At 40.2% G+C, this 24,675-nt stretch overlaps 1 protein-coding gene and 1 long non-coding RNA gene across 2 annotated transcripts in view; one reads left to right on the forward strand and one right to left on the reverse strand.

Moving 5' to 3' along the window:
- LOC140349939 (uncharacterized) overlaps positions 1-10,072 on the forward strand; it is a 29,180-nt gene extending 19,108 nt beyond the window's left edge. The window contains exon 2 of the long non-coding RNA XR_011924850.1: positions 9,883-10,072. This is a non-coding gene — a long non-coding RNA (uncharacterized lncRNA). The remainder of the gene's footprint in view (positions 1-9,882) is intronic.
- Positions 1-24,345, reverse strand: part of LOC140349923 (ecto-NOX disulfide-thiol exchanger 2-like) — a 71,311-nt gene extending 46,966 nt beyond the window's left edge. The window contains exon 1 of the mRNA XM_072436071.1: positions 24,299-24,345. Coding sequence (XP_072292172.1) covers positions 24,299-24,320 — 22 coding nt within the window. The 5' untranslated portion in view covers positions 24,321-24,345. The remainder of the gene's footprint in view (positions 1-24,298) is intronic.
- Between the last annotated feature and the right edge of the window lie 330 nt (positions 24,346-24,675).

Raw genomic sequence — 24,675 nt, forward strand, 5'->3', positions numbered from 1 at the left:
GGGAATATGCAGGAGTGTAGGCCATAGAGACATTTAAACAAATAAATCATTTTAAATCAATGCGATAAGAAACCGGGAGCCAGTGCAAATATCTTAATATTGGAGTGATGTGCAGAGCAGTTTCTCTTTTCAAACTTGTAGGAAAGAGTCACTATATGATGCTTTAGGCACTTTAGGGCGAGAGCTGACTGGCTGCTTCATGTTTGTGTCTGAAAAATGTGTTTTAGGGATAATGATTTCTTTCTGACTTGAAGGATTTGACATGGTAAAGATCGTCCTCCATCATCAAAGAGAAAAGAGACGCACATCGGTCCTAAAATGAATGTGCAGGATCAAAAAGACAGTATAAGGATTGTGAAAAAAGTCAATCCGCACAACTAATAAGCTCCAAAAATATATTTTCAGGGCAGTGGGTGGGCTGTTATTATTTACTGTACTTTGCAGCGCTGCAGTGTTGGAGTTACAATTGTGGTCTCTCTTCTTTTTGTTGTATAAGTGTAAGTATATGTGTAAATGTGTAGCGTATGTACATAATGTTTTTTTTAACTATATGTTTCCTTTAAAAAACATATTTGATTGTGCATTCCTTTATTAAGGACAGTGTTCAATGTATACTGTGATTTCTAAAATATATATATAATATATATGTCCTTGTCCTGGTCCTCTACCTTTCCAGGGTAACCCATTATAAAAAAAATGCCCAATCCCCAAAAAAAGATAAGAAAAAAAAGAAAAAATACATATATATTTTTAAAATCAAATAAAAAAAGTTAAAATTAAAATAGCTATAGCATATTTCAAATAAAAATCGTACATCTTTTAAATGGGAAAAGGTCCTCGTAAAACTCTAGGAACCATTGGCCTGAAACCCATGAGTACTGTACGGATAAAAAAAACATCATGTCACAGCGAAACAGAGACACTCCTAATTCTGTCATTCTTTTAAAGCATTTTTCCTACACGACATCCAATAATAAATCCACACATTGCATTGCTAAGTCGGCCAATAGTTTGAACGAGACACAGACGGAAGACGCGCAGAGGGAAACAAGAGACAAGAGATGTTTGCAGCTGTTTAGATTGGCTGCAATGACAGGGGAGGAGTTGTTCGCCCCCACGGGAGGAAGAGAAGGATAAATAACACCCACCATGAGGCTGAGAGGAGATGAGGCGCCACTGAGAACAGCCGAGATGGAAAAACTCAAACTGGAGCCAAGCTACGTCTGGAATATATCACAGAAACACTCATTTTTATACTTGAAATATGCATTGCCCACATGCTCCGTTATTACAGTGATCCAGGGCGCAGCAGAATACTGAGTGGAAGCGGGTTATAACATTCGGAAATTAGGGTTCTTCAGTGGATCGTTCATCTTTGAGAGCAGTATTAGAGGTCAAGCATAAGGAATCGGGCAGTGCAATCACCATATCATTGACCAAAGACTTTTGATAGACATTTTATTCAAACAAGGAACAATTACGTTTCAATTTAACATCAAGCTCGTTCTGATTTGCATTAAAGCTATAATTACTATACCACTAGAGCATAGTATAAGCCAAACAAATCATTATACATCAATAATGAAACATCTGCCTGCTTTTAAATTCAATCATCTAACTATGGCAGGTATATCAAGTAGATTAAGGTTTCACAAAAGCTGGACTTACATTCATTTCTCTTGCCACATGTAAAGGATTATTGTGTTATATTGTGATTTAGTCCATAATATGAATTCTGCAGATTTTAGATTTATTCCAACCCTTGTTCTTCTTCGGTTTGATCAAGAGCTATATTAAAAGACAATCCTCAAAGTCCATCTCGCTTTGCGTCCACGTCAAGCTGATGCGGCGTGTTTTCACTCAGCGTGGCGGTGGAAACTTTTAGATCGCTTTGTTAGATTTAGTATTGGAAGCCTGTCGTCCCGCTCCCGTGTGGTGGGGCAGGTACAAAAGGTTCCGCTGAAATATATTTCCTCCAAAGCATAAAAGAAAAACCATCCAATTCTGGTTTGTGTCAGTCAATCTGCTTTCTCCCTCTCCTCAGCCCACGCCACAATGCTTCTCGATCCATCTACACTTTATCGGGATATTTCAATGTCATGTTGTCACTCAGAATATGACGAACTCAAATGAAAACCATTCACTGTTTTTGTTTTTTCACATTAGATATGCAGCATTTGTATATTAGAGTACTTTGTTTATGAAAAAAAAAAAATCTAAATAAATTCTGAAAAAAAACAAACATCTGAGGACTTTGAGTTTCTTTCTTTTTAAAGTATATTTCTTTTTTTATTTATTTGATTGAGAAAGTGTAAGTTGCACAATCAATTCAGCCGCTCGTTTAAACAATACACCTTTTACACACACATCATTCATATTGAGACGATTGTTTTCTCTATTCAACCTTTGAAATCACATTCGCCACAATAAATATTTGACTATAGAGTCACTATAGAGTATGGGGTGTGGTTTGTGGATTCATGAATGAAATGCAACCTGTTAACATTTGAAATATTATATTAAAAATGTGTCCATCCAAATGAGTGCGTGTTCATGTGTGTTAGAGTTGGTGACCTTTGGTTTTACAATGACTTTGCTGCACTTTCTGGGGTAATTGGCATCAATCATTAGGCTGTGCAAAACAATATGTCTGTTTGCCGTAACCCGACCGACCCGGTGTAAAACTAGCCGACTAAAAAAAAACAATCAGCATTTTGTTGAAAAAAACGTCAAAATCTTTTATTTTTCAATTATTTCGCCAACTCACCGGCCGGTCTTTCCTAAATCGCCGTGTTGAATATTTTTAGCACGCTGGTAATCCTATCTTTCATCCCAAAGGACTGATAACGCACTGCCCAATACCTATGCGTCTTCTTATTCAGTCCTCCACATGCTTCTGTAACAAAACAGAACGCGCAAGACAGAAGTTATATTGTCCGACCCACTTGAAAAATGTTGGGTCGGGTTACAGCAAACAGACAAATTATTTGGGGTAGCCTTATCAAGATCCCGAATTATGTGGAATTCCTTTTAGCCAATATTGCCCCCTCCTAATCTCAATGCATATTAAGTGAATGGTATTTAAAACTTTTATAACTCTACTTCATAACATGAGTAAAGCTCTTCTCAGACTGTGATCCACTGAAGCCTCCAGGAATTCGCTGAAGGTGAATTTATTAAAATCTCTATCCACTCCTCTCTATTTTATTAAACCCAATATGTATGTTTGGTCTGCATTCGAATCCCCTTCAGTCTGAATGCTTTGCCCTTTCTGCACGGACGCTGTGTTAATGAGACCACAGCCGCTGATAAGGTCATGTCCACTCACACACCAGAGACTGATACATCTGAGAGGGAATACTGTATTGTTCAGTGCACCAGGGTGGATAATAACTCTATAGCCACATACTAATCCATACAAACACTCGTACCGAAACTCAACAATGTTCGAGGGCAGGGAATAATGGGAGATAAGAACAAAATGACCAAATTTGAGATAACAACATAAACGAAAATTGTAAGATGAGTAATAATACACTATAGGTCTTAATACACAATAAAGAGTATCACACTGCATTTTAAAAGCAGACTGTGGGTTTTGAGCTGATAAGGAGGTGCATTTACTCTTGTGAAGGGTAGTTACAAAAATAAATAGCAAAACATGAATTTTCTTCTACTGTAAAAGTCATAAAAAGACAAAATTGTATCTTGATCTCTTGCCTTGTATATGGTATACTATGGTGACATTAAATGCTACTATTATTCTGTGTAGAATCGTTCTTGCATCATTATAGTGTCCATGTTGCCTTTTCTGCAATCTCAAAATAGTGTATTTTTGGTGTCTCGACAACACAAGAATGCCCTTTCCTCCTACAACTTCTGAAAACTGGAACTTGCCTGCAAATTGGGATACTAATTAGACAGGATCGCAAAGGACATCCGGCCAGTCAGCGTTTGCATTCATTATAACTGTGTGGCTCTAAGTGTCGGAGGCAAACGGCGGACGCGATACATGACATCTATAATAACAGCAAGGCTCGTGTTCGTTGATGGTGAACTGCAAAGTCAGACGCTGACAGCCAAACCTAAAGTGTCTTTGAAATGTTCTTTAACTTCACTGTAATCTTAAGTCAAACGTATGACGGGTCCAGCCAAGCGTCACAGAATGGGCAGAATTGCTATTTGAAGATGTCAGATGTTCTAAGTGAACTGTCATTTCAGTCATTTATGGTCAAGGTGGACTTCATTGTCCCGTATGGAAATGTGGTCTCTGCATCTGACCCCTCCTGTCAGGACGACATCTTCAACGGAGCAGTTTTAATATAGGAATTAATTATACTATACATGTATTAAAACATCAAATATGATATAAAATAGCTAAATATTGTATGTCTGTAATCGTTCAGCCCTTGTCATGGATCCACAGCCCAAACTAAAACTTCATGTGTCAGGATGAAGTAAAACAGTTGTCCATGACCTAATGTTGTCGTATCTCTATTATTTTGATTTGCTTTATATTTGAGTTGGAATCATATTGTTTCATTACAAAGACCGTTTGCCCTGTAAAGAAAGTTTACAATCTCCCAGATTTAGGAGGGCCCTGAATGCACCATCTCCACGTGGATCATAAGTGAGGATCGTTTGCGTGTATGTGAAACCAGTGTTTGTGTGTAAAACAGTTTTGTGCATCAGTCAAACTATTTGTGTGTCTATATTTTAAGCACTGTATATTTTTCATATTGACAACTTTAGTTTTATGCTTGAGTTAAATTCCAACAACAATCAGCACTCACACATCAGAGAATTATACATCACATTCAGTTCAGATGAGTGTGATTGACGGATGGATTAGCCAATCAGGGACAATCATGGTCCATTATCAAAACAAACATGGCTGCATACAAGGGAAAAGAAAGGAAAACATATCACAGGATAGAATATCAGGGATTTCAGCAGAATCAAAGAGCGAAGCACAAAGAGCTGTTTATCTGAGGTGAAAGTAGAGCCGGTCACATCTTTACGCAGAGGCGCTCCCTGCTGGATTTTGACTACGCCACACAGGCCTACTGAGGGATTATGGTCTTACCTGGCCCAGGCATGATGATTATGTCATATTATGATCATATTATCCTGCAGACAGTGACTGAATGTAGATTTATTGTGAAGCACACATCTTTGCCACAAGGCTCTGCACTGAAGACTGTATTTTCAACTGAAATGGAGCAACTCTGGAACAACTCTGGACCCGCGGTTTGTTCAGATCTTCTGTTTATAGGAATGATGATGCAGTGCAATTTGTTTGACCATGACAGAAGTATTACAAAACGTACTGTTTGTGCTGTTTGTTGGTCTGTATGGTTTGTTTGGACTGTATTTAAAGCCAAGGACCAAAAGTTGGCACAGAAAAACTCCAGTATTTCCTGGACATTTTCGTAACCCAAGGTGAGAGAAGTTTGCTTTAGTTGGAAATGATAGATGAGCAATAGATCTGATTGCACGGTTCTGTTTGAGTTTGGAGGGCGGGGTGACCACACATGTGTGTATTCTGGCAAAAGGTTGGACACATAATACCAATTTCAATTCCACAATGATAGTAAATATGCTCCTTTTTTAAACAACAAAGAGTATTAGGGAAAATAAAAGGAAAATAACAGAAAATAAAGGTAGTTATTAATATTACCACGATATACTAGTATACTTATACTAGTTCTGATACAGGTCAGGACACTTCTAAACCATTCAGAAAAGGTGAATCTTTGTCTTATTTTTATTTTTTTTCCTTTCTTTTTTAGTTGTATCAGTGATCAAGGGATCGACAACCCTGGGATCAAGCCAGTGAATTTGTTCTTGTTCCATTTGGGATACTAAAAGATAATCCTGAAGGGTTACATTTAAATTTGGTTTAAAAATCCCGCCCACACCTTGTCAAAATACTTCAAAAGATGCCAGTAGCTGTATTGTAGTTTCAAGCTGTCTAGATAAGAAGCTGCATTCCCTCATGTGCCAATTAGTTTTGTAAAAGGGCTCCTTGGGCGTTGCATTGTTTGTCTGTTGCGTCCTCCTTCTGCTCTGAGACAAATGGGTACCGCTGAGATTAGTGTAGCTCCCTCCTTCAAATGTATCAATGCAGTCACAAATCGTGGAAGAAATATGTGTTCTATGAGACACAGTTTGACGCTGTTTTAGAAAGTACTTACTGCACCAGCCTGTATATTTATAATTCTCTGTTGAACCCAAAAACTGCACTCTCCCACTTTTGGCTTTTAATTTGTGAAAAACACATTAAACTTGTACCATTGATAACAAGTGCTAGTTATTCGGCAAATGTTCACACTACTTATGAGAGAAGGACGCTTAAGTTGGTGCTATTCACCACATTCATTACTGATTTGAAAAAAAGACATATGAAAATTAGGTTTCAAATTATTTACAAAGTAACCAAAAGATCAAAATGCTGTACTACTGGTTTGTAACTGTTGTTTTAAGGGTTCAATTCTTCTATCAGACGTATTTTAGACAGAGACTCTTAGATAAGCTAGAGGAACACACATGGCAATCAAATCAAAATAGTAAATTGCTAAACTAATCTTATTTTCAATACTCTACAGAATGTGAATATATTGATTGAATATTGATTGAAATGATAATATCGTTATTGTTGTTTTGACGATATATAACATTCGAATATTGAGTACAGCCATTTATTTATTACATTGGTTTAAATCATGACCCTGCGACGAGTTGGCCACTGTCCAGGGTGTACCCCGCCTAAGGCCCGAAGTCACTGGGATCGGCTCCAGTCACCCGCGACCCCGAAAGGGAACAAGCGGTAGAAAATGGATGGATGGATGGTCTAAATCAGACAAACTGTTGTAAGTGCACTTTTTCAACACCACTCCAACCCACCTGTGATTTCACATTTTGTCTGATATTTAATCTCAAAATCTGAACTAATACACTTCAAGACACATTTTGGCACATCTCTGTTGGACGGACATAAGGGCTCCAAAAATACATAAAATTATCAAATTGCAACAGCCGCAATTTTTTAGATAACAGCATGTCCTTTGCACAGAACACAAATGTCCTGTCTTCTTATTAAAACATCTTGTTGCACGTGTTGCTTAGACCTCTACAAACAAATGATGATGACATTTTGTCATATCGCCCATCCTACTCCAACCTCAAATTTAAATGCGGTTGTTGCTTTTGGTTAAATGTAGAAAATGTTTTTTTAATGTTGAAACATTGAACCAAAAGTTCTTCTATGTCAGGAGAAGTGCTGAGGCTAAAACAATATGTAAATGCTACTAATTCAGAACATTAAAAATAAATGCAAAAACATGAAGAAACTCCCTTTACACATGGACAAGGTTGTGTTTATTGCTCTGTTTAATAAATAATGCATTTGAGAATAGGGCGGCCATGAAAAGTGCAATTTGACCACAGCTTATGCGTGCGAGCATTCAAAGCTGGAATAAGAATCAAATAAAAACCTCATTGTCACACATGATGCGTGATAATGGAAGTGTGGCAGAAAACGTTGGCAGTCGTTTTGTCGGCGCCGCATGAGAGGAAGGAGTTTTCAGACAAAAAGGCTGTAGTGTCAGAACTCATTTTGCGTTCAAAGAAACCTCTTCATCACTGCTGCAATGATCGCTAACTCAAAATAACAACAAAACATCATCTCATTAACTGCAGGCTCAGAATGGCTGAGGTCACAACAGGTCAAGTAGCACAGCGACGTTTGATTATTACGTCTGTACATTCCACTGCTATAAGTAGAGTTATTAAAAGAAGTTATCAAAATTCAGACACTAATCATCATCAAAACTAGTATCAAAATTAGATATTAATTTATCAATACAACAACAAAAACAGATAGAAATGTTGATCTTTTCCGAACAGTTTTAAAATGATTCTGAGCTTTATAGAATAAGAGAAAGTGAGTATGAGTGTTATACAGTATAAGAAGATACTTTTCGCTATTATTGTGGTACTGGTATTGAGCTATGCAATAGTATCAACATTTCAAAGGCTTGTGTGAAGGCACCAAATGCCACATGAATTGTTCAGGGAGTTTGAGCACAGGTTGGAGGCACAGATGCCCCGTCTTCACACAGAACATGTTACTGTTGTTGTTCCTGCTAAATAACACAATAAAAACAAAGTCAAGATTTGCCAATTAATGGGAATTTCCAAGTCTCTTAACATAAGCAATAGTATCGGCTCCAAAACAACGTATCAGTCAAGCCCTAATTACCATGGGATAGACAAACAAAAGCTAGCTTCCCCTGACATGTTAATGTTAGCGTGCAGATGTAAGGATGTGATTTGATGGCACACATGCTCAGAATGAGACTGGCAGTGACGTATGGACTTACCGTATTTTCCGGACTATAAGTCACACCTTTTTTCATAGTTTTGGCCGCGGTGCGACTTATACTTATATTTATACTTATATATGATATTATTTGTTATTTTCACACTTGCAACCGCATTTCATACTTCAGTGCAACTTATGTATGTTTTTTTCTTCTCTATTATGCATTTTTTGACTGATGAGACTTATACTGCGGTGCGACTTGTAGTCCGGAAAATACGGTACTAACAACAGGCGACCTCAGGAGCTCTATATGACGTCACAAATCTGGGAAACTTGAAACGGAGGGATTTTTGAGACTCAAGATGGAGAGATGAATCAAGCGTGAATAAAGTACGACCATGTTGTAAAAAAGCTTAAAAAGGTCATATTGCATATTATGTGTCTTTTATATGTTTTTAACTCTCTGCAAACCAATTTCCTCATGAGGAGACATTATCTACTACTACAGTGTTTCTGCAGTGAGCCCAGATGAAGAGGCTGCTGCAGAATGTTCTTCTGTGAATAAAAACGAGCAGAAACACCATTTAAACTCAAGTGATTTCAATCAGACCCTCAGTCCATTTCAATCCCCACCTCAATCAACAGAGCTCTTATTTTACAGCAACGTTCAAGTCTAAAAGTCCAAAAACTGTAGCAATCGGAGAAAAATTGTTTCAAATTATGAGTGAACATTTGCATGTTTTATGCAGCATTGGCGCTGCAAATTACTGTTCATAGCAATTGAATCAAAATAGCTATTGAATTGATTGTGATTCCCACTAGGCCATATCTAGGTCACAATTATTATCGTGGATGTGTTTAAAATGTGAACTATATCTTGATTAGAAAACATAAATCACAATTCCAATAATTGTTCAGATTTTTCACCTATAAAATGATTCTGAACAGTGTGTCATGTTTGTATCACATTGTGTTATTGTCAGTTTGTATTAAAGAGACATTGGTTTTAGGTACAATGTCATTTGAAAATAAATTTTTTTTTTAGGGCAAAAGCTATCTAATCCTGTTTTGTTTAGATCTCTACAAACTTTGAAATGCATGGAATTCTTGTAATAGTTTTGCTGTTTTTCATTTCAGTTTTCTCTCAAATGTTACAGTAATGCCCTTGGATGTGTGTGAAATGTCCGCTGCAAACGGAATCCTATACTTTGAGAACATAAATTGGAAATCTAACCGCAATACTTCCAACAAATTGCAATTCAAGTTTTTCTTGGACTTACAAATAGATCTTAACTACAGGCTGGGCAGTTTTTATGCAGAGTAAGACTTCAGATTTCAGTGTTTGTGGAGGAAAAAAATGGTACGGCAGCCTTTGCATTTTGCTAATTTTGTCCATTCAAATTGCAATTTCAATTCTATTCCGATCAATCTGTCAGCTCCACTCTGCATGTAGCTCTGTGCTTTAGACTCTTCACAGCGTCACTATCAATGCCAATATGTGACAGTAAAATATTCACAATGTCACAATGTTGCTTAGATCTCGACTCAAATCTAAGCTAAAAACTGTTTTGTTTAGCTGTGCATATGACTGAAATTATTTTCTTTGCACTCTTCTCTTTTATGTCTTAAACTATTTTGTGATTTCTGTCATGTCTTTGTGATTTTAATGTTTTTTTTCCTGTTGTGTGAAGCACTTTGAATTGCCTTGTGTACGAATTGTGCTTTACAAATAAACTTGCTTTGCCTTTAGGAATAATTATGTTTTCTGAGGCTCTGTCTCCCACCTCCAGGCTCTGTCTCCCACCTCCAGGCTCTGTCTCCCACCTCCAGGCTCTGTCTCCCACCTCCAGGCTCTGTCTCCCACCTCCAGGCTCTGTCTCCCACCTCCAGGCTCTGTCTCCCACCTCTGTCTCCCACCTCCAGGCTCTGTCTCCCACCTCTGCCTCCCACCTCCAGGCTCTGTCTCCCACCTCCAGGCTCTGTCTCCCACCTCCAGGCTCTGTCTCCCACCTCCAGGCTCTGTCTCCCACCTCCAGGCTCTGTCTCCCACCTCTGTCTCCCACCTCCAGGCTCTGCCTCCCACCTCCAGGCTCTGTCTCCCACCTCCAGGCTCTGTCTCCCACCTCCAGGCTCTGTCTCCCACCTCCAGGCTCTGTCTCCCACCTCTGTCTCCCACCTCCAGGCTCTGTCTCCCACCTCTGCCTCCCACCTCCAGGCTCTGTCTCCCACCTCCAGGCTCTGTCTCCCACCTCCAGGCTCTGTCTCCCACCTCCAGGCTCTGTCTCCCACCTCTGTCTCCCACCTCCAGGCTCTGTCTCCCACCTCTGCCTCCCACCTCCAGGCTCTGTCTCCCACCTCCAGGCTCTGTCTCCCACCTCCAGGCTCTGTCTCCCACCTCCAGGCTCTGTCTCCCACCTCCAGGCTCTGTCTCCCACCTCTGCCTCCCACCTCCAGGCTCTGTCTCCCACCTCCAGGCTCTGTCTCCCACCTCTGTCTCCCACCTCCAGGCTCTGTCTCCCACCTCTGCCTCCCACCTCCAGGCTCTGTCTCCCACCTCCAGGCTCTGTCTCCCACCTCCAGGCTCTGTCTCCCACCTCCAGGCTCTGTCTCCCACCTCCAGGCTCTGTCTCCCACCTCTGTCTCCCACCTCCAGGCTCTGCCTCCCACCTCCAGGCTCTGTCTCCCACCTCCAGGCTCTGTCTCCCACCTCCAGGCTCTGTCTCCCACCTCTGTCTCCCACCTCCAGGCTCTGTCTCCCACCTCTGCCTCCCACCTCTAGGCTCTGTCTCCCACCTCCAGGCTCTGTCTCCCACCTCCAGGCTCTGTCTCCCACCTCCAGGCTCTGTCTCCCACCTCTGTCTCCCACCTCCAGGCTCTGTCTCCCACGTCTGTCTCCCACCTCCAGGCTCTGTCTCCCACCTTTGTCTCCCACCTCCAGGCTCTGTCTCCCACCTCCAGGCTCTGTCTCCCAGCACGAGCAGTCACAGTCTGCGGTTGTCAACAAGTGTAATGAGATGAACAAGGCGGCACTTGAAGTACATGGTATGTCTGGAGTCTGGAGTGAACTGCTGCTGCTCATTTGGAGGACTTTTCTCTGCCTTGTCTGTGCACTTCAGTGTTTATTTCTCATTAGAGAAGTTTTGAGCTTCATTATCATTTTGAAACACAAACTTTCGAAAGGGGATGCAGAAATGCAGTATACTGTCATTTGTTTTACCAGAACTTAGTAGCTCTTAAATAGATTCTATATTATTGTTTTCTCAATATTCAATTTCAAACTTGATTTCTGCACTGAAGAAAAAGCACAAAACAAATTTCAAAACCACAATAAGCCAGAGCCTTTTTAAAAAACATATACGTTTATCTACTAGTTTTATGTATGAAAAACTCTGGTCTCCGATAGGGATATTTTAAAAATAATTGATTCAAGATACAATATAAGTCATTATGGTATGTGATATTCAACACTGATTAATAATGTTCTCTTTGTTCAGAATGCTCCTGAAAAATGTTTTGAATCTAATTTAAATTCTAGTTTATCGCGAAATCCGCGAAGTAGAAACCTTTATTTTTTTACAGTTATTATACAATGAAATACTCCATAAAACATTGAAGCTCACACGCGCGCTCTCACCGGCCTCGCAAACTTTGGCAAGCGGTTTTACGTACGTGTACATATTAATCCATAACGTTATTGACACACAGGTAGAGAAGACGCGGAGAGACTGTTTAGCCAATCAGAATGCAGAACACAATGCATGATGCAAATCCATGAAGCAGCGAGACCGCGAAAAGTGAACCGCGATATAGCGAGAGATCACTGTATCCACATGTGAACATTGAAGTGACAGCCGGTAAGATCGCCGGCTTTATCTGAACTGTTTTAAGCTGTGGCCGCCATGTGCGATGTTGTGATGGTTTATGTGCTGCGGGCGTCGTCGCGTGTTAAAGGGGCGGGGTCAGCGTGGTCTTGTCTGGGTCTTTGGTCTGGGTGTAAATATGAATGAAATAACTTAAAGGCGCAATGGACGATTTTTCGGTTGAGAACACAGGTGGAAGTGCGCATGCGCACTCCCCCGTGCGGACTGATACAACACACACGTGCGTTTGTTTATTAGCGCAACGGAGCGCATCGCATCTCTCGTCTCCCGTAGATTTCTGTCCACTTCTGCGTCAGCTCGAACTGTCTTTCTCCGTCTTCATTTTGCCCCGTACACTGAGGGAACTATATTATGATAGATCCATGCGCTAAGGCACGCGGAAACGTGGGGACGAGCCTGACGCGGCTGCAGGTGAGCGATAGGTGCGTTTTATGATTGATACGTGGCAGGACAAATGATTTATCCACGCCACGAGGAAATATGATAAAAAAATTGCTGAAAAAAATCATCCATACCACCTTTAACTGTTATGTTGTGGTGTGATGTATTTGGCATTAAGTAAATACAAAGTAAAGTCAAAGTAATATTGCTTAGTTGCAGCATTCATTAATTGGAGTTTATATTTTGTACTATTGTAGTATTAGTATTCTACAGTTGTTAAATATGGTCTGGTGTTTAATGCTGCTAATATGATTATATATTATTATCTTGATGTGTTGTGTAAAATATTTTCATATTCTACTTTTGATAATGCTATAGTACAATAAGTTGATTGCTTTATAGTGGTTCTAGTTGACTTTTATGCTAGTTTTTGTAACTCTGTTATTTTACACTGTTACTTAATGATTTACACTGGTGTATTGTCTGTTTGAAGGTTTTTACCTGACTTTTGATGCCAATGGATTTGTAACATTAAAGAGTGTAAATGTATCTAAAGGCAAAACATTGAATCAGATGAAACAGCTGCTTTGACCCTTGACCCAGACTGACTCTGTCAACAATACTCAACTTGCTCTTCAGAAGTTTTTCAAGTAAAACACATGAATGTGTGTTAACTGTTAGTTAAGCTATGTAGTTTAGCTGCTAGCTCGTAGCTTCTGATTTGAAAGTTTTAACTTCTATTAATAAACAGTGAATAACGCAGACAAGTTGAGTTTATTTCAGTCTGCAGTTAAGCCTTGTGTTTGATAGTCGTCCTTGTTCAAGTGTCTTCAACTTGATTGAGCCAATTAGCTTGTGTTACGCTGTTATAACATGATGCAAATATGGCATAGTTCAGGTCCGACTCATTAGGTCCGGACCTGAACCTAAAGCTCTGGATTCAAATCCGGACCTGAACCTGAACGTGGGTTTAGGTTTTCATCCCTAAGTGTTACCAATAAATATATGAGACGATCACTGCCAGGAAACTCCCTGCTTAAGCAATAAACACAGCCCATTAATATGAAAGCACAAAGTGTGATGGATGATTTCAAGCATTTATTGTTGCCTCTCGTACTAAAAACTCATTCTTTCCCTCTTCCCTCTCTCTTCCCATTCACACCCTTTGCCTAAATAAACAGCATATCCTGGTATAATTAAAGTCAGGGATAAATTTTAACCTTGTTTAATCTTGTCTTCTAAAGGGCCTATCACAATATAATCTGTAATTACACCAAAGACCAGATGCTTACCTTACAAACAGCACCTGTTTATAGAGCAACTTGGGAGGATGGTCTCTAAACTAATACTGAAGACATGTTCCATATTCATGGTGACCCCCTATAAGTGATAGAGGCAACATTTTAGTTGTTGGAAGGGAAGTTTCCAAATGAAAGATTGGTGATTCAAACTCCACACTAGCTAGTTTTAATAGCATTGCTATGTCCTTGGACTAGACACTCCTTCCCTGTGTAAAAGTGTATGCGTAACTGCGGGATTACCGGTCAAAGAACCCATTGGAGAAGACTGATTGATCAGAGTGATACACACTCACTCGATCTGCCAGAGCCAGTTTAGTCAGGACTACTATAGCTGGATCATTTTAACTATTGTACATGACTTGTGTTGATGGATCAAACTGGAAGAAGCCTACCCAGACATGGGATTAAACATGGAGACACAGAAAGTCTTGGTCTGGACCGGGAGTTGAACTGTGCTGCCCATGATTGGCCAAACTTAGATGAGTGACATCTCATTTACATTGAGCATTTCATTTTAGGACATGAGGTGGTTCAGTGGTTAAGTCACAGCACACGTGTGCCAGGCTCCAAGTGCAGCCGGCTGTAGTGTTGAGAGTTCAAATCCAGACTCCGACAGTATATACTTCATTTATTTACTGTTATTCTGCTTCTTAACAGGGATTTTTTAATTAATAGAATAAAATGAGCCTAAACATGTGGTTAGCCTAATTGATACATGTGCACCGTGGTAATTAATATGTAAATGCTGACCATTAAAGGAGAAGTAACATTTTCACCTTATTGAACATCTTGCTGGTTAAATATGTGATTTCGGGGCATTTGAAGTATCTGTTTTTGCCCCCTGCTCTCTCTGGGTGGTGTAAAAATGTTAAGATTTGGGTCATAGCCTGCGACAAAGTTGCAGGTGCCTGTTGTAAACAAACCGGAACGAAAGAAAGCTGATGAGAACAGAGGATTCAAGGAAGAATGGACCGAATCATTTGCTTTCATTGCCAATGCGGAAGGATTACCTGCATGTTTGCTTTGTAATGAGATGTTGTCAAATAACAAAAGGAGTAATTTGGAAAGACATTTCCAGAGAAGGCATGCTAAATATGCAGCCGACCACCCAGTTGGGAGGGAGAGAAAAAGTACAATTGCAGCACTTCTGGAGAAATTAGAGGATAGATTTAAGAAGTGGATTGTCTCTCCAAACTACACTACTGCTGCTAGTTCTGTTCTAACCTTGGAGATAATAAAGCATGGAAAACCGTTCACAGATGGTGAGTGAAGGAAAGGGCCATTAACATGGCAGGCAACATCACCAATCGGCAAATCAAGGACATCAATTCAGCTCCAACTTACTCGATTGGTGATGAGTCGTGTGATGTGATCGATATCGAACAGGCAGCGCTGATATGCAGGTATGTAGGGATGCGCACCGCTACGGCGGACCGGATCTGGACTTGTAAAAACGTTTCGGTTCAGGTCCAAAAAAAACGAAACCCCAGTGATTCGGTTCTGGACTCATAAAAAAATCACTCATTAGCACTCACATACTATATCCTTTTTGTTCTAGAATCTAGACCACCTTAAATCTTCCATTGATCGCGAAATTCGCGCTGAAAAAGATGTAAACACTGCCATGCGTCGCTGTCAATGGCGCACACGACCCTAATTAGTGACGCACGCGTCTTCCGGGCATAAGATGTGAGAAACAGCGCAGAACCGTGTATCCACATGTGAACATTGAAGTGACAGCCGGTAAGATCGCCGGCTTTATCTGAACAGTTTTAAGCCGTGGCCGCCACGTGCGATGTTGTGATGGTTAATGTGCTGCGGACGTCGTTGCTTGTTAAAGGGGCGGGGTCAGCGTGGTCTTGTCTGGGTTGTGCTTTGGTCTGGGTGTAAATATGAATGAAATAACTTAGTGTTATGTTGTGGTGTGATGTATTTGGCATTAAGTAAATACAAAGTCAAAGTTAAACTCAAAGTAATATTGCTTAATTGCTGCATTCATTAATTGGAGTTTATATTTGGTAATAGTATTATGTATTTGTATTCTACAGTTGTTAAATGTGGTCTGGTGTTTAATGCTGCTAATATGATGTATTATTTTGATTTGCTGTGTAAAATATTTTCATATTCTACTTTTGATACTGCTATACAGTGATCCCTCGCTATATCGCGGTTCACTTTTCGCGGTCTCGCTGCTTCATGGATTTGCATCATGCATTGTGTTCTGCATTCTGATTGGCTAAACAGTCTCTCCGCGTCTTCTCTACCTGTGTGTCAATAACGTTATGGATTAATATGTACACGTACGTAAAACCGCTTGCCAAATTGAAGTTTGCGAGGCCGGTGAGAGCGGCGCGCGTGAGCTTCAATGTTTTATGGAGTATTTCATTGTATAATAACTGTAAAAAAATAAAGGTTTCTACTTTGCGGATTTCGACTCCCGCGGGTTGTTCTTTGAACGTAACCCTCGCGATAAACGAGGGATCACTGTAGTACTATAAGTTGATTGCTTTATAGTGGTTCTAATTGACTTTTATGCTAGTTTTTGTAACAGTTATTTTACACTGTTCCTTAATTATTTACACTGGTGTATTGTCTGTTTGAAGGTTTTTACCTGACTTTTGATGCCAATGGATTTGCAAAATTAAAGAGTGGAAATGTATCTAAAGGCAAAACATTGAATCAGATGAAACAGCTGCTTTGACCCTTGACCCAGACTGACTCTGTCAACAAAACTCAACTTGCTCTTGTTGTTGAGTTGAGTCTTGAGTTGTTCCTCAAGTGAAACACAAGAATGTGTGTTAACTGTTAAGCTATAGTTTAGCTGCTAGCTCGTAGCTTGTGATTTGTAAGTTGTAATTTCTGTTAAAAACAGTGAATAAAGCAGACAAGTTGAGTTAATTTCAGTCTGCAGTTAAGCCTTGTGTTTGATAGTCGTCCTTGTTCATGTGTCTTCAACTTAATTGAGCCAAGTAGCTTGTGTTACGCTGTTATAACATGATGCAAATATGGCATAGTTCAGGTCCGACTCATTAGGTCCGGACCTGAACCTAAAGCTCTGGATTTGAATCCGGACCTGAACCTAAATGTGGGTTTAGGTCTGCATCCCTACAGGTATGTGAACTTTGAAGAAATTATCAAATATATAATTACACGCTGTGTTCAATTCCACTGTTGCCTGGACATGGGGGGAAAGAGAAGAGGATTCTATTGTTGTTGAGGTTTGAAGAGGACTGCGTTTTTGATTTTTTTCCCCCTTGATCCTCAAAATAAAAATTACATCAAAAATCTGATTTCTTAATTGTATTTCTATATTTTCATCAATGAAACGTGATACATTAACATTGTAAACTAAGTTAAACTTAAAGCACCAAACATCGTATAGCAGAATAGTCACATGGTGCGTCACTTACTCCAGGGGGCGCTGCAGAGAAAATAAATATTTAATGCTCATTATGTATTTGTAGCCTTGTAATTTTGATAGTAGGCTAATAGAGCTAATACACTTACAGCTTGAGTTCCCGTTACATAAATCTTATATAAGGCTTTTCAATTTTTGCGGCTACTGGCTACTTTTTTTGGTCCAATACGGTTGTTTGAACATTTTGGGTTGTGGACCCCTGTACCAGACGATTACAAAAACTGCATAACCGAGAGGTGACAATTAATAATTAATGACAGAAATAAGGTCTTTACGCATTTTAAGCCCCCCTTTCATTGCTCCCTTCTGCACTGTCCACATCTGTAACCCTGAAACTATCTATCCAGGACTTATCTAAGGTTTTATTTGTTGCCATTACATTTTTCAGAAAAGTTGTTACATGCAAGATGCCAAAAGTCACTGGACGTGACCCAACATAAGCTGCGTTAGCTTTTTTCAATACATTTTAGTTCTCTACAAACTATTTTACATTACTCATTTGAAATGCAGATTTCGATTTTTGGATGGAGGATGGAGGCATGTGGAGCTTACTGTCCTCAATGAGTTTGTCCTGGAGCTAATAGCATGAAGTGATGCTAACATACAGCTGAAGTGCTGCTGTTCCCCTGCTTTAAATCAATCTCTGTCGCATAAAAACCTTGCACCCAAATAAAACCCCTCAATTTCACTCTAGCTGCAGTTACAAGCAAATCAAATGTGTTTACCCAGAGGTCTACACGTCACGTTAGTTCAGTAAAAAAGCCCACATTTTATTCGGATAACTTAAAATAGGCCAATGGAAATGGCAAACAAAAAATGGGTCAAAATAATGCGTCAGAAAGGCAGCCCTACACCAACATGTACTACCAGGCAAGGCACGTTTGAGTTTGAAGTTAGTGGGGTCTTCGACTCGTGTGCATTTGTTACCTTTAGCACTTTGCCTCACATTGGTTTCTGACTTGTGTGTGTTTGTTCGGAGAAAATGGTGCATGTTTACGACTTTTGAGTCTCCTTCTGAGTACCGGTAGTTTTTGGACCAGTGTACCAGCAGCTGCTCAAAATTTGGAAACAGTACAAACTGGATAACGACTGCATGGAAATAGCCTGCCATACAGTTCACCCCATTGTTCTACTTTATAGCAATAAAATGTTACGTTAACTATTATAAATGTCTTAATTATTTCCTGTAATTTCCAACGTTCTCTCTTGCCCTCAAACGTACAAGCTCAACTTGCTCTGGTGCAGTTGAATGCAAAATACATCACAGTTTTGGTTGTCCAGACTCCAACCCATATCGGAACGCTTACTGATGATTTATTGCTATGACGACTTGAACATTTGAAGGCAATAAATCAGAGGGATTCTATAGAAACTTCCTGCATAAAATAATGAAATTCAAATCCAGAAACTGATTATGGGCTTTGTACGCTTTAAATTAAGAAACTGAGCACAGTGTGAGTGTCATCACATTGATCACAGCGCTACATCAGAGGGAAATTACATGGTTATGGTGTCAGTGGTTGGCAATACTTGTTCTTGTCGGGATTTTTGCAGTAGCTACACAGAGTTTACACAGCCCCAGGAGCCAATTTTCGCTCTGTACAGGTTTGTCCTACAAACCCCACTAACAAGATAAAGCGCAACACTAGTAAGAAGGGTTTTAAAGGGTATTGGGAAATGAAAGCTGGAAGTCAAATTTTAAACTTTAACACCAACCAATCAACAAGGCATCCTGTTTAAAAGCATCTAAGCCTCACTCAGTAAAGTATATTGAACAACAGGTCAAAATGTCCAGCTAAGGTGCTCCTGACCAGGATTAAATCACGATTGCAATCACTCACCAGCATGGAAGTCAAATGCAGAGGACACATTTTCCTATAGAGGGACAATAAGGTACACAAATACAGCGGTGTAAAAAAGTATTGGCCCCCTCCTGATTTCTTTGTCACATTTAAATGGTTCAGATCAAACAAACGTATTAGTCAAAGACAACGCAAGGAAACACAAAATGCATACATTCAATTCTGTGAGGTCAGCATGATACCAACACACACCAAAGGGCTAGTGATAGAGACAAAGGGCTGGTGATAGAGACAAAGGGCTGGTGATAGAGACAAAGGGCTGGTGATAGAGACAAAGGGCTGGTGATAGAGACAAAGGGCTGGTGATAGAGACAAAGGGCTGGTGATAGAGACAAAGGGCTGGTGATAGAGACAAAGGGCTGGTGATAGAGACAAAGGGCTGGTGATAGAGACAAAGGGCTGGTGATAGAGACAAAGGGCTTGTGATAGAGACAAAGGGCTGGTGATAGAGACAAAGGGCTGGTGATAGAGACAAAGGGCTTGTGATAGAGACAAAGGGCTGGTGATAGAGACAAAGGGCTGGTGATAGAGACAAAGGGCTGGTGATAGAGACAAAGGGCTGGTGATAGAGACAAAGGGCTGGTGATAGAGACAAAGGGCTGGTGATAGAGACAAAGGGCTTGTGATAGAGACAAAGGGCTGGTGATAGAGACAAAGGGCTGGTGATAGAGACAAAGGGCTGGTGATAGAGACAAAGGGCTTGTGATAGAGACAAAGGGCTGGTGATAGAGACAAAGGGCTTGTGATAGAGACAAAGGGCTGGTGATAGAGACAAAGGGCTGGTGATAGAGACAAAGGGCTGGTGATAGAGACAAAGGGCTGGTGATAGAGACAAAGGGCTGGTGATAGAGACAAAGGGCTGGTGATAGAGACAAAGGGCTGGTGATAGAGACAAAGGGCTGGTGATAGAGACAAAGGGCTGGTGATAGAGACAAAGGGCTTGTGATAGAGACAAAGGGCTGGTGATAGAGACAAAGGGCTGGTGATAGAGACAAAGGGCTGGTGATAGAGACAAAGGGCTGGTGATAGAGACAAAGGGCTTGTGATAGAGACAAAGGGCTGGTGATAGAGACAAAGGGCTGGTGATAGAGACAAAGGGCTGGTGATAGAGACAAAGGGCTGGTGATAGAGACCTCTACAAATGTGCTAAGTATGGATATAGCAGAGAGGTGTTGAGAGTTAGATCTAACCACGTCTGGAACGATGACAATAACTCTGTGGAGAGGGCTCTGGCTTCTCACCAACTACAAGCCCTGAGTCGCCCACACCGCAGATGACCACAAACTGGCCAAAGAACTCAACCCCTTTTACTCAAGGTTCATTCAGAGGCGGACTTGCTGGTGTTTTCAATAATTGTCCTGCTGCAGAACCCAACAGATGGCCGAACATTCTCCTTTTTTGGAGCCAGCAGAATTCATGGTTCCATTTATCACACCAAGTCCTCCAGGTTCTTAAGCAGCAAAACAGCCCCAGACCATCACACTACCACCACCACCACCACATTCTATTGTTCTTTTTCTGAAATAAGGTGTCACTTTTATGCCAGATGTAACTGGACACATAAAAAGTTCAACTTTAGTCTCATTAGTCCACAGAGTTATTTTGGCCAAATTGACATGAGCCTTAGTTTTGGTCAGCTGTGGATTCCGTCTTGGAACTCTGACATGTAAGCCATTTTTGCCCAGTGTCTTTCTTATGGAGTCATGAATACTGACCTTAACTGAGGCAAGTGTGGCCTGCAGTTCCTTTAATGTTGTTGTGCTGTGCTCTTGGGGTAATTTTGGTCAGTTGGCCACTCCTGGGAAGGTTCACTACTGCTCCATGTTTTTGTCATTTTGTGGATAATGGCGCTCACTGTGGTTTGCCGTAGTCCCAAAGCTGAAAGCTCTAAATTACTTTCTTTCTCATTTTGTTCTTGGATTTCTTTGGGACTCAGCATGATGTCTAGCTTTTGAGGATAGGTTTTAGTTTATTTTACTTTGGTCCTATTTTGGTGATTTAATGATTAGGAACAAGTTTAGCAGTAATCAGGTTTGGGTGAGGCTAGAGAAATTGAACTTAATTTATGTTTTACAGGGGGGCTTTTGTGTCTCCTAGAGTTGTCTTGGACTAAGATTTTTCACACCACTGTAGTTGTTCACTTGTCTGACCAGCCAGGACCACCCTCTTTGACAAGACTTTACAAAAGACATTTTGGTCCTTAAACATATCCCTGTCACCCCGATTTCAAATGAGCGTGGACAGGTGGATTAACCAATCAGAGAAATGCATGGTCTGTTTGCGTCCAAGAAAACATGGCAGGGTAAAAAAAAAGGGGGGGATAACACAGCGGAGTGAGAAACGGATGTCTGCAGAATCAACAACCAAAGCACTACTTTCAGAGGTAATATGATGTATATATTTTGGTCTGAATATTACGAGGATATTTAGCAAAGAGGTTTTATGCATTTGAGATAAGTGAGATACAAATCAGAGGCCCAAGTTAGGAGATTTTATCCACACCCTTTTATGGTCGGATTCCAGACCCTTCTGCATTTGAACATAATGTAGGAGGAACTGGCTGGTCAGGCAAGTTGTGCACCAGTTCCTCATTGCAATCAAGCTCCATCTGGAGCTCTCACCAGTCTCTAAAATATGACCCATTAAACCCAGTGGTACTATAAAACCAGAGCCAAGACTGATTTGTGAATCCAATTACGTCCTGTCTGTAATGGATGTGCTCAGACTCACAGACATGAGGTTAAGTCTGCTGTTGTCAGCATGTCCTTATGACCACAACAGCTGTTCAATGCATATCGACACATGGATGGCAAAGCATCATTTTGTGGGATGCATGTGAATCTCAGCAGCCAAATCAATCCTTTAAAGTAACTATATCATATATAGATATATTAATAAGAGACTGGCTTTCAATTCACCCTCTCACAGAGGAGGATAAAGTGTGAATGAACATTGGTGCTGAGAGACAATGCTTGTATTTTTCCCCAGGAGGGTCTCACTTCAGCCTAAGTGCATAAGAAATCAAGTACAGAACTCTAGTGAGATTTAACTATTCTGCTTTGACTGCGAAAGATTGTACAGAGTAAGGATCTGAAACTAGTGCTGCACAATGCATTGTGCAATTGTTTTATTAGGATCCCCATTAGCTACTCATTTAATGACCAATAGTCTTCCTGGGGTCCTCTTTAAATGACCATCACATGAATATTATATTTAATGTGTATGTAAGATATTATGGATATTATTTCACCATTTTGCTCGCACCCAAAAAAAAGGCCTTAATTTGGTTTTGTTTTTTAATGTTTTGTAAGTCTGTGGGCTATGTATAAGCAGTGTGGTAAAAAGGCAGGCATTAATCATAGATGAGCTGTAGAAACTTTACAGGGCAGAGGAAAGTATTGTGTAGGAAGCCTGTCCTGTTTTGACCAGTGGGATTCCTCTGTGTTCAACACTGGCTCTGTTTCTGATATGTTGCTCTTTACATGCTTCACATCGCTTTCACACTTGACATCAGCATTGCTAATTTCAAAGCACTTTTGTCTGTCACTCTGTCACTCACAGCAATGGTTCAATACTACAACAGTTCAATCAGTAATGCAGGCTGGTTACATTATGTCTAACCATTGATATAGCAGTTTCTTCTGTTCCTCTTAAACCATTCCAGTCCAAGACGTCATGTTCTGTTTGTCCCTTTTTGTCTTGACAGTTAAGTGATGGTTGCTTTCCAACAAGGAATCTTGAAGGACAAAACCACTGAACCAGAATCCATACAGTTATAACAGTTAATAAATAATTGTAAATGTAAAGTGTGTGTTTTATGCATAATTAATTCATATTTGAAATGCATTGAAAAAAAAAAACAATAAAATATAATGTAAAATACTGTGACAGCCTATTAAAATGAGGTTTTAATGGGTCAGCATGTCACAATGGTGGCTGACGTTATAAATGCATAAGTGGTGTCCTATTTTGTTGTAGCCATCCATCACAGCATGTGCAGTGCTCATGTCTCCAGGGACACCTCTGTCGCTTGTAGTTATGTGCTTTCTTTATCTTTGCATTAATTGAGCATCAGTTTGACGTAGCTCGCTGTCAGGATACTGTATCATGTGTGCCTCAAAAGAAAACTAAGACAATAAAATGTAGCACAACTAAGATAATAATAAATAGATCTTTGTTCAAACTAGTATTGTCACGCTACAAAAATGGAAAACTTTTTTTTATTTCAATACCAAGGAATATACTAAAATCTTGATATAAATGTTGATACCACAATGATAGACATTTAAATATGATTTTAGATGATTTTCTTTACAAAATCATAGTTATTTCTTTATTAAACAATGTGGACTAGTTCTGATAAAGCTAGCTACATTGTGTGCAATAAGCAGTGGCAGAAGAAGTACAAAATGTTATTGCTTAAGTAAAAGTACAGGCACAGTACAGTAAAGTAAAGCAAACGTTATGAAGTACCTTTTAAAATGCAGTAAAAAGTGCAAGTATTTCACACCAATTTTGATCACGAATTGTGCAGATTTTCGGTCAACATGCATCAATACATTTCTTAATTTGTCTAGTGGATCTAAAAAGTTTAGTTTGCTTAAAGATGGGTCTTGAACTCAATATGAACTGCAATATTTTCCAACCTTTTAACTGAAGTGATGCTAAATGTTAAGCTTATTTTAAGGATTACAGTAATGTATGGTCTTCTTCCATCTTTATTCACTATTGGTAAAGCTTAGATCAGCAATTCTAAGTGAATTAAACACCACGACAGAGCAGCAAAGTCACATAAAGAACGTGAAAAGCCTGCGTGCTGATGTTCACAGCCAGTAAACCCAGAAAATTGCATCTGAAACAGCGCAGCCTATTGGTAACCCAGGATGTGGGAAATAGAAAATAGGAGCGCTTGGACAGCCTACAAGCCTTAGGATAAAGCTAAACAACAAATGCACGCACCGAGCTTTTTTTTTTAATTTAAATGAGTATCACGCTGCCAAACTTAATAAGCAATTGCATATCTAAAGTTATCCATGTTGGAACGCAAACATTTGCTGTGAAAGGAGCAGCTCTGACTTTGCGCACCCTTCGGAATGCAGATGCAGTAGGATGGTGTGATGTCAGCCTACCTGTGTACTGCAGGAGGAACATTGTCCAAAAAGAGAGATGTTATTCCCGGACTGATCGACGTAAAATCCGTGACCACTCGGCGCGCAGTCTGTAGCCGGCTGCGGTGTGTGAAGCCCCGTGCAAGAGGGAGCGCATCCGGGCATGTGCAACGCACCCTCTCGCCTCCCGCTCTGGAGCCGAGCCCTGACCGGGGATGTGTCGGAGGGAGAGGAAAGAGAGCTCCGGTGTGTGCAGCCAATAACGCGCGGGATGGAAGCTCAGTGCGCGTCCGAAATCGACTGTAATCAATGAGAAACAAGGGCTAAATCTGTAATATGCGTGTAGGATAAGGCTGGACAATTTTCATATATATATATATTTTTTACAATCTTCAGTT

The sequence above is a fragment of the Eucyclogobius newberryi genome, unplaced genomic scaffold (genome assembly GCF_026437365.1).
Source record: "Eucyclogobius newberryi isolate DKJ021-1_F unplaced genomic scaffold, fEucNew1.0.hap1 SCAF_11, whole genome shotgun sequence".
NCBI lineage: Eukaryota > Metazoa > Chordata > Actinopteri > Gobiiformes > Gobiidae > Eucyclogobius > Eucyclogobius newberryi.